This window comes from Sminthopsis crassicaudata, chromosome 2 (genome assembly GCF_048593235.1).
Source record: "Sminthopsis crassicaudata isolate SCR6 chromosome 2, ASM4859323v1, whole genome shotgun sequence".
In the NCBI taxonomy this organism is placed as follows: domain Eukaryota; kingdom Metazoa; phylum Chordata; class Mammalia; order Dasyuromorphia; family Dasyuridae; genus Sminthopsis; species Sminthopsis crassicaudata.
Window position 1 is genome coordinate 334608513 of NC_133618.1, and position 14042 is coordinate 334622554.

At 33.8% G+C, this 14042-nt stretch overlaps 1 protein-coding gene across 1 annotated transcript in view; it reads left to right on the forward strand.

The window, feature by feature from the left end:
* PALS1 (protein associated with LIN7 1, MAGUK p55 family member) overlaps positions 1-8710 on the forward strand; it is a 113061-nt gene extending 104351 nt beyond the window's left edge. The window contains exon 14 of the mRNA XM_074290429.1: positions 5490-8710. Within this exon, the coding sequence (XP_074146530.1) occupies positions 5490-5666 (177 nt within the window). The 3' untranslated portion in view covers positions 5667-8710. The remainder of the gene's footprint in view (positions 1-5489) is intronic.
* Positions 8711-14042: the final 5332 nt, after the last annotated feature.

A 14042-nucleotide genomic window follows, 5' to 3' on the forward strand; every position in this document is an offset into this window, starting at 1 on the left:
ACAATCTTTAGAAAAAATAGACATGGCTGGCCTGACACTCCACTTTAAATGGGTGTTTTGAGCAATGTCATCTAATCAAAGCAAGAGTTCTCAAGATGAGAGGATACTCAGTAAAAATTCTAGGCTTAGAATAACTGGGGCATGGTAGAAGAAGTCTGAACTGTATTGTTTAATTAAGCATGTTTATGTAGGCTGCTATGTCATATCTCTCAGCCTGCTCAACTGCTTTGTCCTTCTTTCACCAGCTCATTTTTACCCACAACTGAGTTTTCTGATCTTGGTATAAGTTGTTGTTATTAATAAGTGTGCTGAGGCTAAGACAGTAAAAGTGTAGTTGAGACTGTCCCTATGTCTCACAGAATCAAGCCCCCATCCCCATCTTAACAGACTGACAGCAGGACTTCTCTAACTCACTGAGGAAGTGAAAAGCCCACCTAGTTCCAGGATCATCATGGAACATCTAACTGGCAACATTGACCCAAAGAATCTTGATTTCTCATAACCATATAAACCTGACCAGGGAGAGCCTTGAAAGAACTTTTAAAAATGTGTCTATAAGCTAAACTTGAGTTCAACTGTATGATAACTTGGAAGGTAATAGGATCTCATTCATTGGATTTCTCACTGTAAAAATTCTATCATTCTGTCATTTACAACATACTTGAGGGTTTCTAGAGACAGAGCCAAAATGATAAGAGTTAGAAAAACATTTAGATAACTTCTCCCAACATCCTCCTGTGGACAACTTTAAAAGAATGCCTTAAATCAAAATTTGCAATGACAGTCAATAAACGTTTGAGAAATTCTTTCAGCCCAAAATAACTAAGGAAGTTGAAAAGAGTTTTCTGTGGTAGAATGGCTCTAAGTCTTCATGGATTAAACACCAGGGATAGTATTGGGTAATAACAGAAGTAGCAGTAATTTTGAAAATTTTCAAGGCAGAGACAATATGGGAAAATGGTAGCTGGTCAAAGAGAAATTAGAGAGGATCCCTGTGCCAGCACTGGACATAGGACGAAACATTACTTGTCAAATCTATTGCCAATACCCACTTACAATTCAGAGGCAGAATAGGTTAGGTTCACAGGGCAAGATAGTGAATAAAAATAGCAATCTAATCTTTGACAAACCCAAAGATCCCAAATTTTGGGATAAGAATTCATTATTTGACAAAAACTGCTGGGAAAACTGGAAATTAGTATGGCAGAAACTAGGCATGGACCCACATTTAACACCACATACTAAGATTAGATCAAAATGGGTCCAAGATTTAGGCATAAAGAACGAAATCATAAATAAATTGGAGGAACAGGGGATGGTTTACCTCTCAGACTTGTGGAGGAGGAAGGAGTTTGTGTCCAAGGGAGAACTAGAGACCATTATTGATCACAAAATAGAACATTTTGATTACACCAAATTAAAAAGTTTCTGCACAAACAAAACTAATGCAAACAAGATTAGAAGGGAAGTAACCAATTGGGAAAACATTTTCACAGTTAAAGGTTCTGATAAAGGCCTCATCTCCAAAATATACAGAGAATTGACTTTAATTTATAAGAAATCAAGCCATTCTCCAATTGATAAATGGTCAAAGGATATGAACAGACAATTTTCAGATGATGAAATTAAAACTATTTCCACTCATATGAAAGAGTGTTCCAAATCACTATTGATCAGAGAAATGCAAATTAAGACAACTCTGAGGTATCATTACACACCTGTCAGATTGGCTAAGATGACAGGAACAAATAACGATGAATGTTGGAGGGGCTGTGGGAAAAGTGGGACACTGATGCATTGTTGGTGGAGTTGTGAAAGAATCCAACCACTCTGGAGAGCAATCTGGAATCATGCCCAAAAAGTTATCAAAATGTGCATACCCTTTGACCCAGCCATACTACTACTGGGCTTATACCCCAAGGAACTACTAGAGAAGGGAAAGGGTCCTGTATGTGCCAAAATGTTTGTGGCAGCCCTTTTCATAGTGGCTAGAAGCTGGAAGATGAATGGATGTCCATCAATTGGAGAATGGTTGGGTAAACTATGGTATATGAATGTTATGGAATATTATTGTTCTATAAGAAATGACCAACAGGAGAAATACAGAGAGGCTTGGAGAGACTTACATCAACTGATGCTGAGTGAAACGAGCAGAACCAGAAGATCATTATACACTTCAACAATGATACTGTACGAGGATGTATGCTGATGGAAGTGGATTTCTTCAACATAGAGAAGAGCTAATCCAATTCCAATTGATTAATGATGGACAGAACCAGCTACATCCAGAAAAGGAACACTGGGAAATGAATGTAAACTGTTATTTTTACCTTCTGAATCCAATTCTTCCTGTGCAACAAAAAATTCAGTTCTACACACATATATTGTATCTAAATTATACTGTAATATATTTAACATATATAAGACTGCTTGCCATCTGGGGGAGGGGATTGGGGGAGGAAGGGAAAAAATCTGAATAGAAGTAAGTGCAAGGGATAATGTTGTAAAAAAAAATTAAAAAAAAAAATAAAATAAATAAAATAAAATTTAAAGAAAAAAAAAAAAACAATTCAGAGGCAGAAAGGAGGAGCCCTTTTACCTAACAAGGAACAGATAAAGAATCAAGGACTAAAGAAACCCTGAGGAACAGTATTGTTTCTAGGTTTGGGATCCTTTCTGATAAAGACTACAGTGTAGACCAGGAGAGCAGGGATCACATTAGAAGTACCCAAAACTTTAAAACCTAAGATTTAATTCTGAAAATATCAGTGAAAAATTCTGAAGTTTGAAACAGCTTTAGCTGACATTTTCCAGTTTTCCCAGCAATTTTTGTGAAATAATGCTTATCCCAGAAGCTAGTTTTAAGATTTATTAAATAGTAATTGATTCATATCACTCTATTTCTTAGCCAGGACCAGATGGTTTTGATGATTGCTTGTTTTAGTTCAGTTTCTGGTACTGCTAGCCCATCATCTTTAATATTTTTATTATTAACTCCTGTGATATTATTGCTCTTCCAGATGAATTGGTTTTTTTTTTTTTTTTGGCAGTTTGATTGGTATGACACTGAACAAGTAGATCAATTTAAGTAGAATTGTCATTTTTGTTATATTAATTCAACCTACCCACGAGTAATTTATATTTTGCTAGTTGTTTAGATCTGACTTTGTGTAAGAAGTGTTTTATAATTGTGTTTATATAGTTCTAATGGAATTTTTCTATCTCTTGGCGCTGGGCTTTATTAATAATATAAAGAAATGCCTATGATTTATGTGGGTTTATTTTCTATATCCTGCAACTTTGCTAAGCTGTTGTTTCAAGTAGGTTTTTGGATGCTTCTCTAGGACTCTCTAAGCATACTGTCATACCATCTGCAAAGTGACAGTTTTATCTCTTTATTCTAATTCCTTTCTTTGTCTAAAAAATGTCTTCATATCCTTAGACTACTTATCAATTGAGTGATGACTTGTATTCTTATAAATTTGACTCATTTTTCTGTACATTTAGAAATGAGGCCTTTATCAGAAACACTAGCTTTAAAAATTGTTTACCAGCTTTATGCTGCTTTTATAACCTTGGCTGCCTTAGTTTTGTTTATGCAAAACTCCTTTGATTTAATGTAATCAGAATTATCCATTTCATAATGATCTCTAATATATGTATTTGGTCATAAATTCCTCCTCCTAAGATTTGATAAACTATCTCTTGATTTCCTAATTTGCTTATAGTATCATTCTTTACATCTAAATCATGGGCCCATTTTGACCTTATCTTTGTGTATAGAGTCACAGGCATATCTTAAAAGAATATGTGGTATTCAAAGAGAGTGAATTGGGGTGAGCAGACTAAACGGGAAATCCTGAATAAAGATGGTAGCAGTGAAAGTGAAAAGTGGCATAGATTTTTTTTTTTATTTTGTAATTATACATTTTTTGACAGTACATATGCATGAGTAATTTTTTTTATAACATTATCCCTTGTATTCATTTTTCTAGATTTTTCCCCTCCCTCCCTCTACTCGCTCCCCTAGAAGATAGGCAATCTCATACATTTTACATGTGTTACAGTATAATCTAGATATAATATATGTGTGTAAACCCAATTTTCTTGTTGCACATTAAGTATTAGATTCCGAAGGCATAAGTAACCTGGGTAGATAGACAGTAGTGCTAATATTTTACATTCACTTCCCAGTGTTCCTTCTCTGGGTGTAGTTGTTTCTGTCCATCATTGATCAGCTGGAAGTGAGTTGGATCTTCTTTATGTTGAAGATATCCACTTCCATCAGAATACATCTTCATACAGTATTGTTGTTGAAGTGTACAGTGTTCTCCTGGTTCTGCTCATTTCACTCAGCATCAGTTCATGCAAGTCTCTCCAAGCCTTTCTGAATTCATCCTGCTGGTCATTTCTTACAGAGCAATAATATTCCATAGCTTTTATATACCATAATTTACCCTACCATCCTCCAATTGATGGACATCCATCTTCCAGTTTCTAGGAAAAGTGGCATAGATTTCTGAGATACTAGAAAGGCATATGTAAGATTGAAGAGGAGGAATCAAGGATGATTCTGAGATTGACTGAGAAAAAACCATGTATGCTAATCACAGAAAGTTTTAAGTTACTCTGGAATATTCTTTTATAGGAGACAGGGACATACAGATTAATTTTTGCTTATGCTGTTTGTAAGTGGTTATAACCAGGACAGCTTATAGTCAGTCACTCAACTGTGAGAGAAGTAGATTTGGAAATTTGGTGTTTAAATGTTATGTGGAAGTTATGAAAGTAAATGATTTTTCTGAGGGGAAATAATGTACATTCAAAGCCACAAAGAGCTCACTTGGCCCTAGGAAGTGGAAGCATTCAGACTCTGAACTCTGGTGGCTGAAGCTAATCCCTGTCTTATCCAAAAGTTATCAGCCCAGACCTTTGTCTGCAGGACAAATATGTTTACCACTTGCCCTGCTGCTGGCCCCTCCAATTTCATGGGCATTAGATTCTACACTTCTGCCCAATACCTCATAACCACTGATATTTTTTATCTAACCACCTCTGTACACCTTAGTGTGGGTCATCAGGTCCTTCTACCAAGTCCTTCACTTGAACTCTCCTGTTTTCTTCAGTTGAACACTCATGAGCTTTTTTAACTGTCTCATTTTTCTCTTTATTTCCAGACCTTAACACAGTGTTTGGCAGGTAATAATGCATTTAATAAATGCTTTTCCACAAAAATTGACAACTGAACTTTGGGGGAATATTTGTTAGTAATAGTTGGGGTGAGGGAAAAAAAGAATATGAACAGAGAGTATGAGATAAAGGACAAAAAGGGCTTGAGAAAATAATTTAAATGTATTAAGAGGTTGTCATAGGCATTTTTTAACATTGCTCCTGTGCTTAGGTAGAATAACATCTTTTACTGTAATATGCATTCCATTTTTTAGAATTTTAATGGATAAAATCTCAATATTTTTATTTTCCCCTTTCAGCCAGAAGAATTGAGAGACATCATTGAGAAGACTAGAGAGATGGAGCAGAACAATGGTCACTACTTTGACACTGCAATTGTGAATTCAGATCTTGATAAGGCTTATCAGGAATTGCTTAGATTAATTAACAAACTTGATACAGAACCTCAGTGGGTACCATCCACCTGGCTAAGATGAAAAAAAAAAAATCATTCCATAGCATGATTGTACTTTTCTTTGGCAAACTGCCAACAAGGAAAATCGCCTCCATACTTCAATGAGACTTGAGTATTAGGTGGCCAACAGTATCTTTATACCTCTGTTTTTATATCACTTATATTAATATGATTGGGAGGTGTTCTGGCTGTTTGTAAACAGCTATATTGTTCTAAGGATTCCTTAATCAGTTTTGGATTATAAACATTAAGCATCAAACAAAGCATCCCATTTTAATCACAAATCTTTGAATCCTGTTTTTACTGAACAACTAATTTTCTATCCAGTCACATTTCCATAAAATTTAATACATGTGCATATATGTGTGTGTGTATATTAGATACCATCCATATCACAGAGTTAGAAATATTGATGTTATTTAACACTTAAGAACTTGCCTTATGGAATCTTTGGTCTTTTCAGAATATGCCTCTTAACTACAGAGCAGGACATCATTTGTGCACCCTCTCCCCGCCAAAATTCGTCTTAATCTTCAAAAGTGTTATCTTTTTAAAATATATATATACATATATATATATATATATATATATATATATATATATATATATATATATATATATATATATATACATACACACACACACACACACACACACACACACATATATATATATATACACACACAGACTTAATTTTATTTTTTTAAATAAAAAGATATGCTACTTTGGTCTGGTTCAACCTTGTTAGGCTTGAATTCATTCTTAAGCGTATTATATTTTATAATAAACTAAATTCCAATTGGACAGCACTGTAATTTGGCTAATATTTATAATGTAAATATTTCAAATTTCCATCTTTTTAGAACAAACTTTATACATTAAACTTCACATTCAACAACCTTGGGTCCAGTGAAAGACACCATGTGGTTGGTCTTTTTAAGTATAAATATTTTATGTACCTCTCTTTAACCTTAAAATTATATACCAATTGATTTGAGAACTTCCTTTCTCTGATCTATAGTACAACAGAAAAAAATAAGTTACATTATTATGGAAGATGTTCAAATGAAATGTGATTTTAAAAAATTAACAAAATGGGTCTCTTCCTCATAATGCAAGTAACTTTTTTAAAAACTGAGTACTAGATGATGTTTTATATTTTAATATATGAGCATAGCATTTCTTGTGACTGTAATGGGTAATAAACTGGAATTCTGATTGCTGAATATAGCTGCTATAAGTTAATATTTAATAGATCAATGATTTTCATTCACTTTATTGGAGTAAAATTAGATAAATCCTGGTGAAATACTGTAAAATTGACTTTGAGATCAGAAGGAATGGAAGACCTGAAAGTCATTTGATAGCACTTTAGGAAAATGGCATTGGAATAGTTACTACATGTATAGAAATATGAATTGTTTCCTAGCAGGGTCTGCTTCTTAAGACCAAAATGCTACATCTGGAGTTGGTATGATTTAGATTTGCTCTGTAGCTGTCCATCTTTACAACACAGAAAGGTAGTTTTTAGTCTCTTTATCCTTTAGGAGGTAATATATCATTCAAGTGAAGTAGTAAAGGAGAGAGGGGACAAAACAAAATGTGAATGTTAATTTACTTTTTTAGTAACTTTAATTGCAATATTTCCTCATTCGTTCCCCAAACTGAACACTGGAATGAAGTTGACTTAATTTAACATAAGCTGTTAAGATTTTAATGTATTGTCACATTGTCTTCTGTATACACTATGTTTTTCTATTGCTATACATTATCTGTAATAGAAAACGCTAGGTAGTCTACATTGCTTTATTTTGTTGTTGTTGTTGTTCAAATTTGAAGAGGCCCTAAGTTGATATAGTGCATGAAAATAATTTCTAAGATTTTTTCCTTGGTATGAAATTAACATTTCTTTAATGGGAAAGGGAAGTGATAATGTATTATCTCATCTAGTCTGAGACACTCCATAGGAGACACATCTTGCCTATGGAGTCGGAATGACAAAGGAAGCAACAATGAATTTGAGGGTACATATTAAGAATTTTTTACTTTGCAGTTAGCTTTCCAAGTCCCTACAATTTTTAACTTGTTCTCAGGAATAAAAGGTAGAGATTATGTGGTCTGCTTTAATATGACAACTCTTTGTTAAGCCTGCATTATAACTGAATTCATACCATGCATTCAAGTTAGATTTTGGTGCTGTGCAGCTTCATTCATATATGTAGAGGAAACCTCTGTATTGCAGCTGTACTGCAGCTGAATGAAAAAATCTTTGCATAAGGCTACCCCTGCCTTCTACCTTTCCTAGGGATTCCTAATCCATTTTTGGATTACAAATGTTAAGCATTAAACAAAGCAGTCCCGTTTTAGAAATACCTAATAACACATTTCTGTCTCACTAAAGTCCTCATCTTTCCATATTCCATCAATTTGTTTTCAGGACACAAAGGACACATTGTTGGTAAAACATTTGTTCTTGATTTTCTCATTCTTAGGCAATTGATGAGAGAGAATTCACACTACACATCAGAATAAAATGCACATTTGATTATGCATTTACCTGTCCAAATTTCATTTCCAGTCTTCTTTATGTTGTATTCTGATTTGAATTCCCATATCTGGGAGTTGAAAACCCCCTATTTTTTAAAGAGAAAAATGGATCCCAGTTATATACATTATTGTAAGAAATGTTTCCTATACAGAATTTTTAATAGGTAATAATAACTAATCTCAAACTGAAGTAGGAGGGAAACTTGATATTTTTATCAATCCAGGTTTGCTTTCCATGAAAATTTAATACCTGGATTTCTTCCCTCCCTAATGATAGCATTAACAAGTATTAATATGAATGTAACTGTTTTTAAAATATGAACCCCAGGGAATTAACCTTAACAAAGGTAATTTTCTGGAGACCTATGGTTAACCCCCACTTTCTATTTTCTACCTTGTACCTGCACTGTGTATTTTATGAAATGTCATAAATTGCACAACACTATTATGTAAAAAAAATGTAAAATTATATTTCTAGATTTCAAATTAAAAAAAATCACTGTATAATAATGTTCTCAAGTTTTTGATTTTGTGTCCTTTGTTTAAATTCACTCATTAGTTCTAAATGGTACACACTTCTGAAGGCTACCTAACTTTATATATTCGTTCATATTTCCATGAGAGGCCAGGAATTGGACAATTAATTAAAGGCTTATTTATTCTTAGGAATAAAATTGTTTTTTCTCCTCCAAATTGAAGGTAACATCCTTTGTTTTAACCCTACTTCAAAAAGCTCATCCTTCCTTCTGTAATGCTTTTCAGTGTAATACCTCTTCTCAGGAAAAAGTTTAAGACTATTTCCCCAAATCAGGTTTTCAGCTATGCTGTGTTTCCCATAATTAAGGATCATAGCAACATATAAAATACATCATAAATTCAGCAATTGTGTTAAGGATCTCGTGTACTACAAAAGCTACTTCAGCGACTTCAATCAGTGATATATGAATTTGCAATCTAACAAGTAGTAATAAACAAAATCAAGCTACATTTGAGAATATGGAAAGTCTAGGTACTATTCAAAACCTTTATATAGCAGGGCTATTTTTAGACAAAGTTGGGTTGCAGGTAGTATTCTAGAGATGAAGACTTTATGTCCAATAGCTACTCCTAAATATTAAGAAACAACTCTGGAGTTAGTTAGGAAGACCCTAGTTAAGTTAATGTCTGTGTGACTGGGCAAGTCTGTTTGTTTGCCTAATACACTTAAGAGAGTAAATGGCAAATCATTCCAGTATCTTTACAAAGAGTCTTTGCCCTCAAGGAATTTCATACTAAAGGTATTTCATACTAAAGGTAAACTTTAAGCAGAGAAAAAAATTAAATTTTGAGGAAAAGATGACATGTAAGAGTAGAGTAAACTTTAAGAAAACTGAAGTTTCAAATAGGCAGGATGCATTTTAAAAATGTGTAAAGAAGCTAGGATTGATTGATTGATAGACCAGAGCTAGAGCATGAAGACTTTTAAATGCTTCACAGGTAATGGATTATTATAGAAAGGGAGAAACTGACATTGGGAGTTCAGTGAGGAAGTTGTTGAGATCCCAAAAAGGACACCCAAAATACTGTGAATGTGTAAATAAAAACATGGCAACTGATTTGGTGGGGAAAGGTAGAAAGAGAACTTGGGTGACTGGAAGGAGAAATTTAGAGGAGGGTCAAAGAAAATGACATAGTCCTTTTAGACACATTGAATCTAAGACATTATTCGGAGATATACAATAGCAGTTGGTGATGTGAAACTAGAATTCAGAATATCAGTATATATTTTGCACAATATTTTTATAGAAAGAAATTAACTCAGGGGAACAATCCCAAACTGCCAAGAAAGAACACATAGAACCAAAAGCTTAGAACTTAGAACACAGTTGGTTATCTAACAAATAAAAAAGCATGATGAGCAGTAACTGGAGAATCTTGAGAGATTATAAGTCTAGGAAAATTTGAAAGAACCTACAAATTGTAATCATGGAGTCCATATACCTAGAAATTTATGGCTAACAAAACAGTGGCAGATACTAGAAATATCAAGGATGAAAACTGAAAAACACCGACTGCCTTGGAGGATATAAGTAAATAAGAAATAGGGTGGAGGATTCTGGGAAGATAGTGGAGTAAATATCAAGCTCTCCTGATTTCCACAAATAATAGAAAAAAATTGTGGTTCAGGTCGAACAGAGACTGATGAAAAATCTTAGAGCAGAACAGAGCTCTTCCTGATACAACCCAAGAGCTGAAATAAGATCCTGGACTAGGGATTCACCTGTCTGAAGTGCAAACAAAAACACTTTAGGGTTAGCTCAGCAGAAACATCAAGTGGGGACCTTTGAGCTAATTGCATGTGGCTGGAGCCCAGATGGTTTGTGAATTGGGGTCTGAGTATGTGAGGATTCACTAACAGTGAATCTTGACTGATTAGGAATACCAAGCCCTGCTGTGCTGCAGAGATGTGGCCCTGAGTGAGGAGCCAGCATCTGATGAGTGAATATAGGAAAAGTAAGGCAGGGACACTGCTGCTGTCTGCAGGCAGTTGCTGGAGTGGGGAGCATTGGTTTGGGGTGCTATGGGAACTGGGAACAGGGAAGACGGGTTCATCTTAAGAGGAGGACACACTTTTACCCCAGAGCATAAAATGAAATGGCTCCCTGCCCAAAGAGAATGAAGAGAATTCAAAAAATAATTTAAAAATCAAACGAGACACCAAGGAGAAATTAAAAAAAAAAAAATCGTCCAAAAAAAGATCATGAAAAAAAGTTAACTCAAAAAGGAGATAGACTTTTGAAAAAGAGAATTGAGCTAGTGAAACTATGAGACCAAGAAATAACAAAACAGATGATAAAGAATGAGAAAATAGAACAGAATGTGAAACAAGAAAAATGACAGATCTGGAGACCTGATTAAAAAGAGAAAATATAAGAATAATTGGACTGCCTGAAAAATTGTGACCAAAAAGAAAACCTTGACAAAATAATACAGGCAATAATAAGAAAATTGTCCTGGAGTAATAGAACATGAGAAAACAGAAATTGAAAAAATCCACTGATCACTACCTCAAAGAGATCCATTGAGGAAAACAGGAATATTATTGCCAAATTTTGAAATCACAACCCTCCCCCCCTTCCCCAGATCAAAGAGAAAAATTTGCAAGAAACAAGAAAAAAAAACAATTCAAATATGCTGGAGCTATAATTTGAATTGTAAAAGACCTATCAATAACTACAATAAAAGACTGCAGGTCCTGGAATCATATCTACCAACAATTCTAGGCCTGCAGCCAAAAATCCAACAAAATTATTTCTGAATGAGCATTAAATGGACATTCAACAAACTTGCAGATTTTCAGAACTTCTATCAACAAAACCAGAATTTAATAGAGAGTTTAACATAAAAGAGCCAATATGAGGCATTAGAAGAATTATAAGGAGGGCTTATAGTTCTGAAAACCTACACACATCTGGAATGGGTTCACAATAGGCAACATTCACTTTTATACCATGAAGGGTACAGCACCCTCAAAAAAGAAATAATGGAGAGGAGGTTTGGATGGAGAGAGAAGCTTAGAGTGGGAGAAAAAGGAGTCATTCTTGGGTGGGGAGAGGTAAGTTATGGAGCAGAATTTAAAGAGGAAAGACATGTATATGTGGGGGGGATATGTATGCATGTGTGTGTATATGTAGATATCTTAACTAGCTTGCTTGGGGATGGTGGAGGGGATGAAAGGGGGTAAAAAGGATAAAATAAATAAGGTGCAGCAGACAACCCAAGAACAATTTTTAAAGAAGTAAAGAAAAAATGGATACTAATGAATATAATTTCTTCTACTAATATATATATATATATATATGTATATATATATATATATACTTTCTTGACCTGGTAAATTTGTTACATATTTTGAATCCTCTATGATGTTCTGCTAGGCACCTGTTAATGTTCTCTTTTGTTTTGTATTTCTTCTGTTTTTATTTTTTTTTCCTCAAATAAAATACACTTAATTTCTACTTAAAATTTTGTTATTTCAAATCCTAGTTGTAGAATATCTTTTATTCAAAAAACATTTTAACTATGAGTCCATTTTGAAAACTTATGTTTGATAGTCTCAGTTTATCACTGTCATCTCATCAAATCTAAAATGACTTTCCAATTAACCTAAAGTGAATGTTTTCTCACTGGACTTAGTAATGACAATTCAAAAAAGTGAAGGTAAGGATAAACTAATAATCTATTCTCTGTAAAAAGCTTATCTTTCTAGTTCATTCCCCCAATTCTCTTTAAGGTTATGCCCATTTTTCCCTAGTAAATTTCAACTTAGACATTACCAGGAAATACTCACTTTGGCTCTATAGATGTCTTTTTTTAAAATACTCTTTCCAAAAAAATGCAAAAAATAAAAATTACTATCCTGTTTCATTGAAAAAGTAAATTATCATTTACAATTGCAATATTGAGCTTAAAAGTGGTTGCTAAATTCCACATTCTGCCAATAAGATTGATAAAAATTAATCTGATAAAGGTAGGAGCCTGCCACATTCCAGAATAAGCTACAGATTCAGGGCATAGTTGTAGTTATCATACCACCTAGAAAGCCACAAGAAAGTGCTTGCTACAATCCAATGGGACTATGGTAAATACAGCTAGAAGGGGAAAGTGTCAAGACCAGGCTTTGTGGCAAGCAAAGTGGTACAATCCTAAATAGGGCAAGACAAATTTGTTGGTTTTTCTAGTTTTTAGGTACATGACCAGTTTACTGTTCTTGCCTTTTTATGTTAGTGAAAAAGTTTAGACATTTAGATTTTCCCTTCAGTTCTGCTTTGACTGCATTCTCAAAGTTTTGGTATATTTTTTTCCATGACAATGATTTCTGTTCCATATCCCCAAAATTCCTGGGATTAAATTATTTAGAATCAATTAATTTTTAATCTTCAAAAACCCTTTTTGATTAATCATGTTTAATGTTTTTCTAAATTTATTTTATGCCATAGTCCCTTATCCTTTTATAATTTTCTCATTCTTTACAATCTGATGTTGAGGGAAGCATGCTCTAAATATAAACATATAAATACATGATATAATGTAGTCTGTTCCCACCACTCTTCCTTTATCCAGTCTATGTTCAGAGCCTGACACTGCTTTTATATACAACTGTTTTCAATTCTTTTTGACCAATTCTGATAGGTGAGATTCATATGTAATCCACTTCCCCTTCCATTCCTTACCCATATTACTAAATTCTAACTTCTTCCACTTTCCTTTTTACTTATTTCCTTTTTTTATTTTATTCCTTTGGACCACCTAAATATATTGCACCCATGCTTATAGCCTTATTTGCATCTTGTTACCTATGAAGATATTTCCCTTTATTATATTTCATATAATCCCTTCCAATTCCATTTATCTTTCATCTTTTGGAATACCAAGTTCCAAGTTCTCCTGTCCTTTACAGTGGAACTCTTGAATTCGATCCTGTGGTTTTTGGATATCTGAACTAATTTTTTTTCTGGCTTCTTGTAGTTCAGTACTAGATCTGGAACAAGGAAGAGTTCAAATTTGCTCTTTACTAGTTGCTCTGGGCAAGTTGCTTAACTTCTATTTGCCTCCATTTCTTAATCTACAGAATGGTAAGTAGCAGGAGTTGTAAGGAGAAATAGGAGATTTGTAAAATCAAAGAATTTCAAAAGTAAAGTTGTTTTGCAAATTTTAAAAGTACTTCACCAACTTTTTACCTGGAAGCTCTTGATTTCAGAGAATTGGGAATTTTCATTTTAAGATTTCTTGCAGGTGGTAAACTGTGGATACTTTCTATTTTTTTTTTTATCCATGATTTCTTAAAATATAGTACCTAGACTTTTAATCA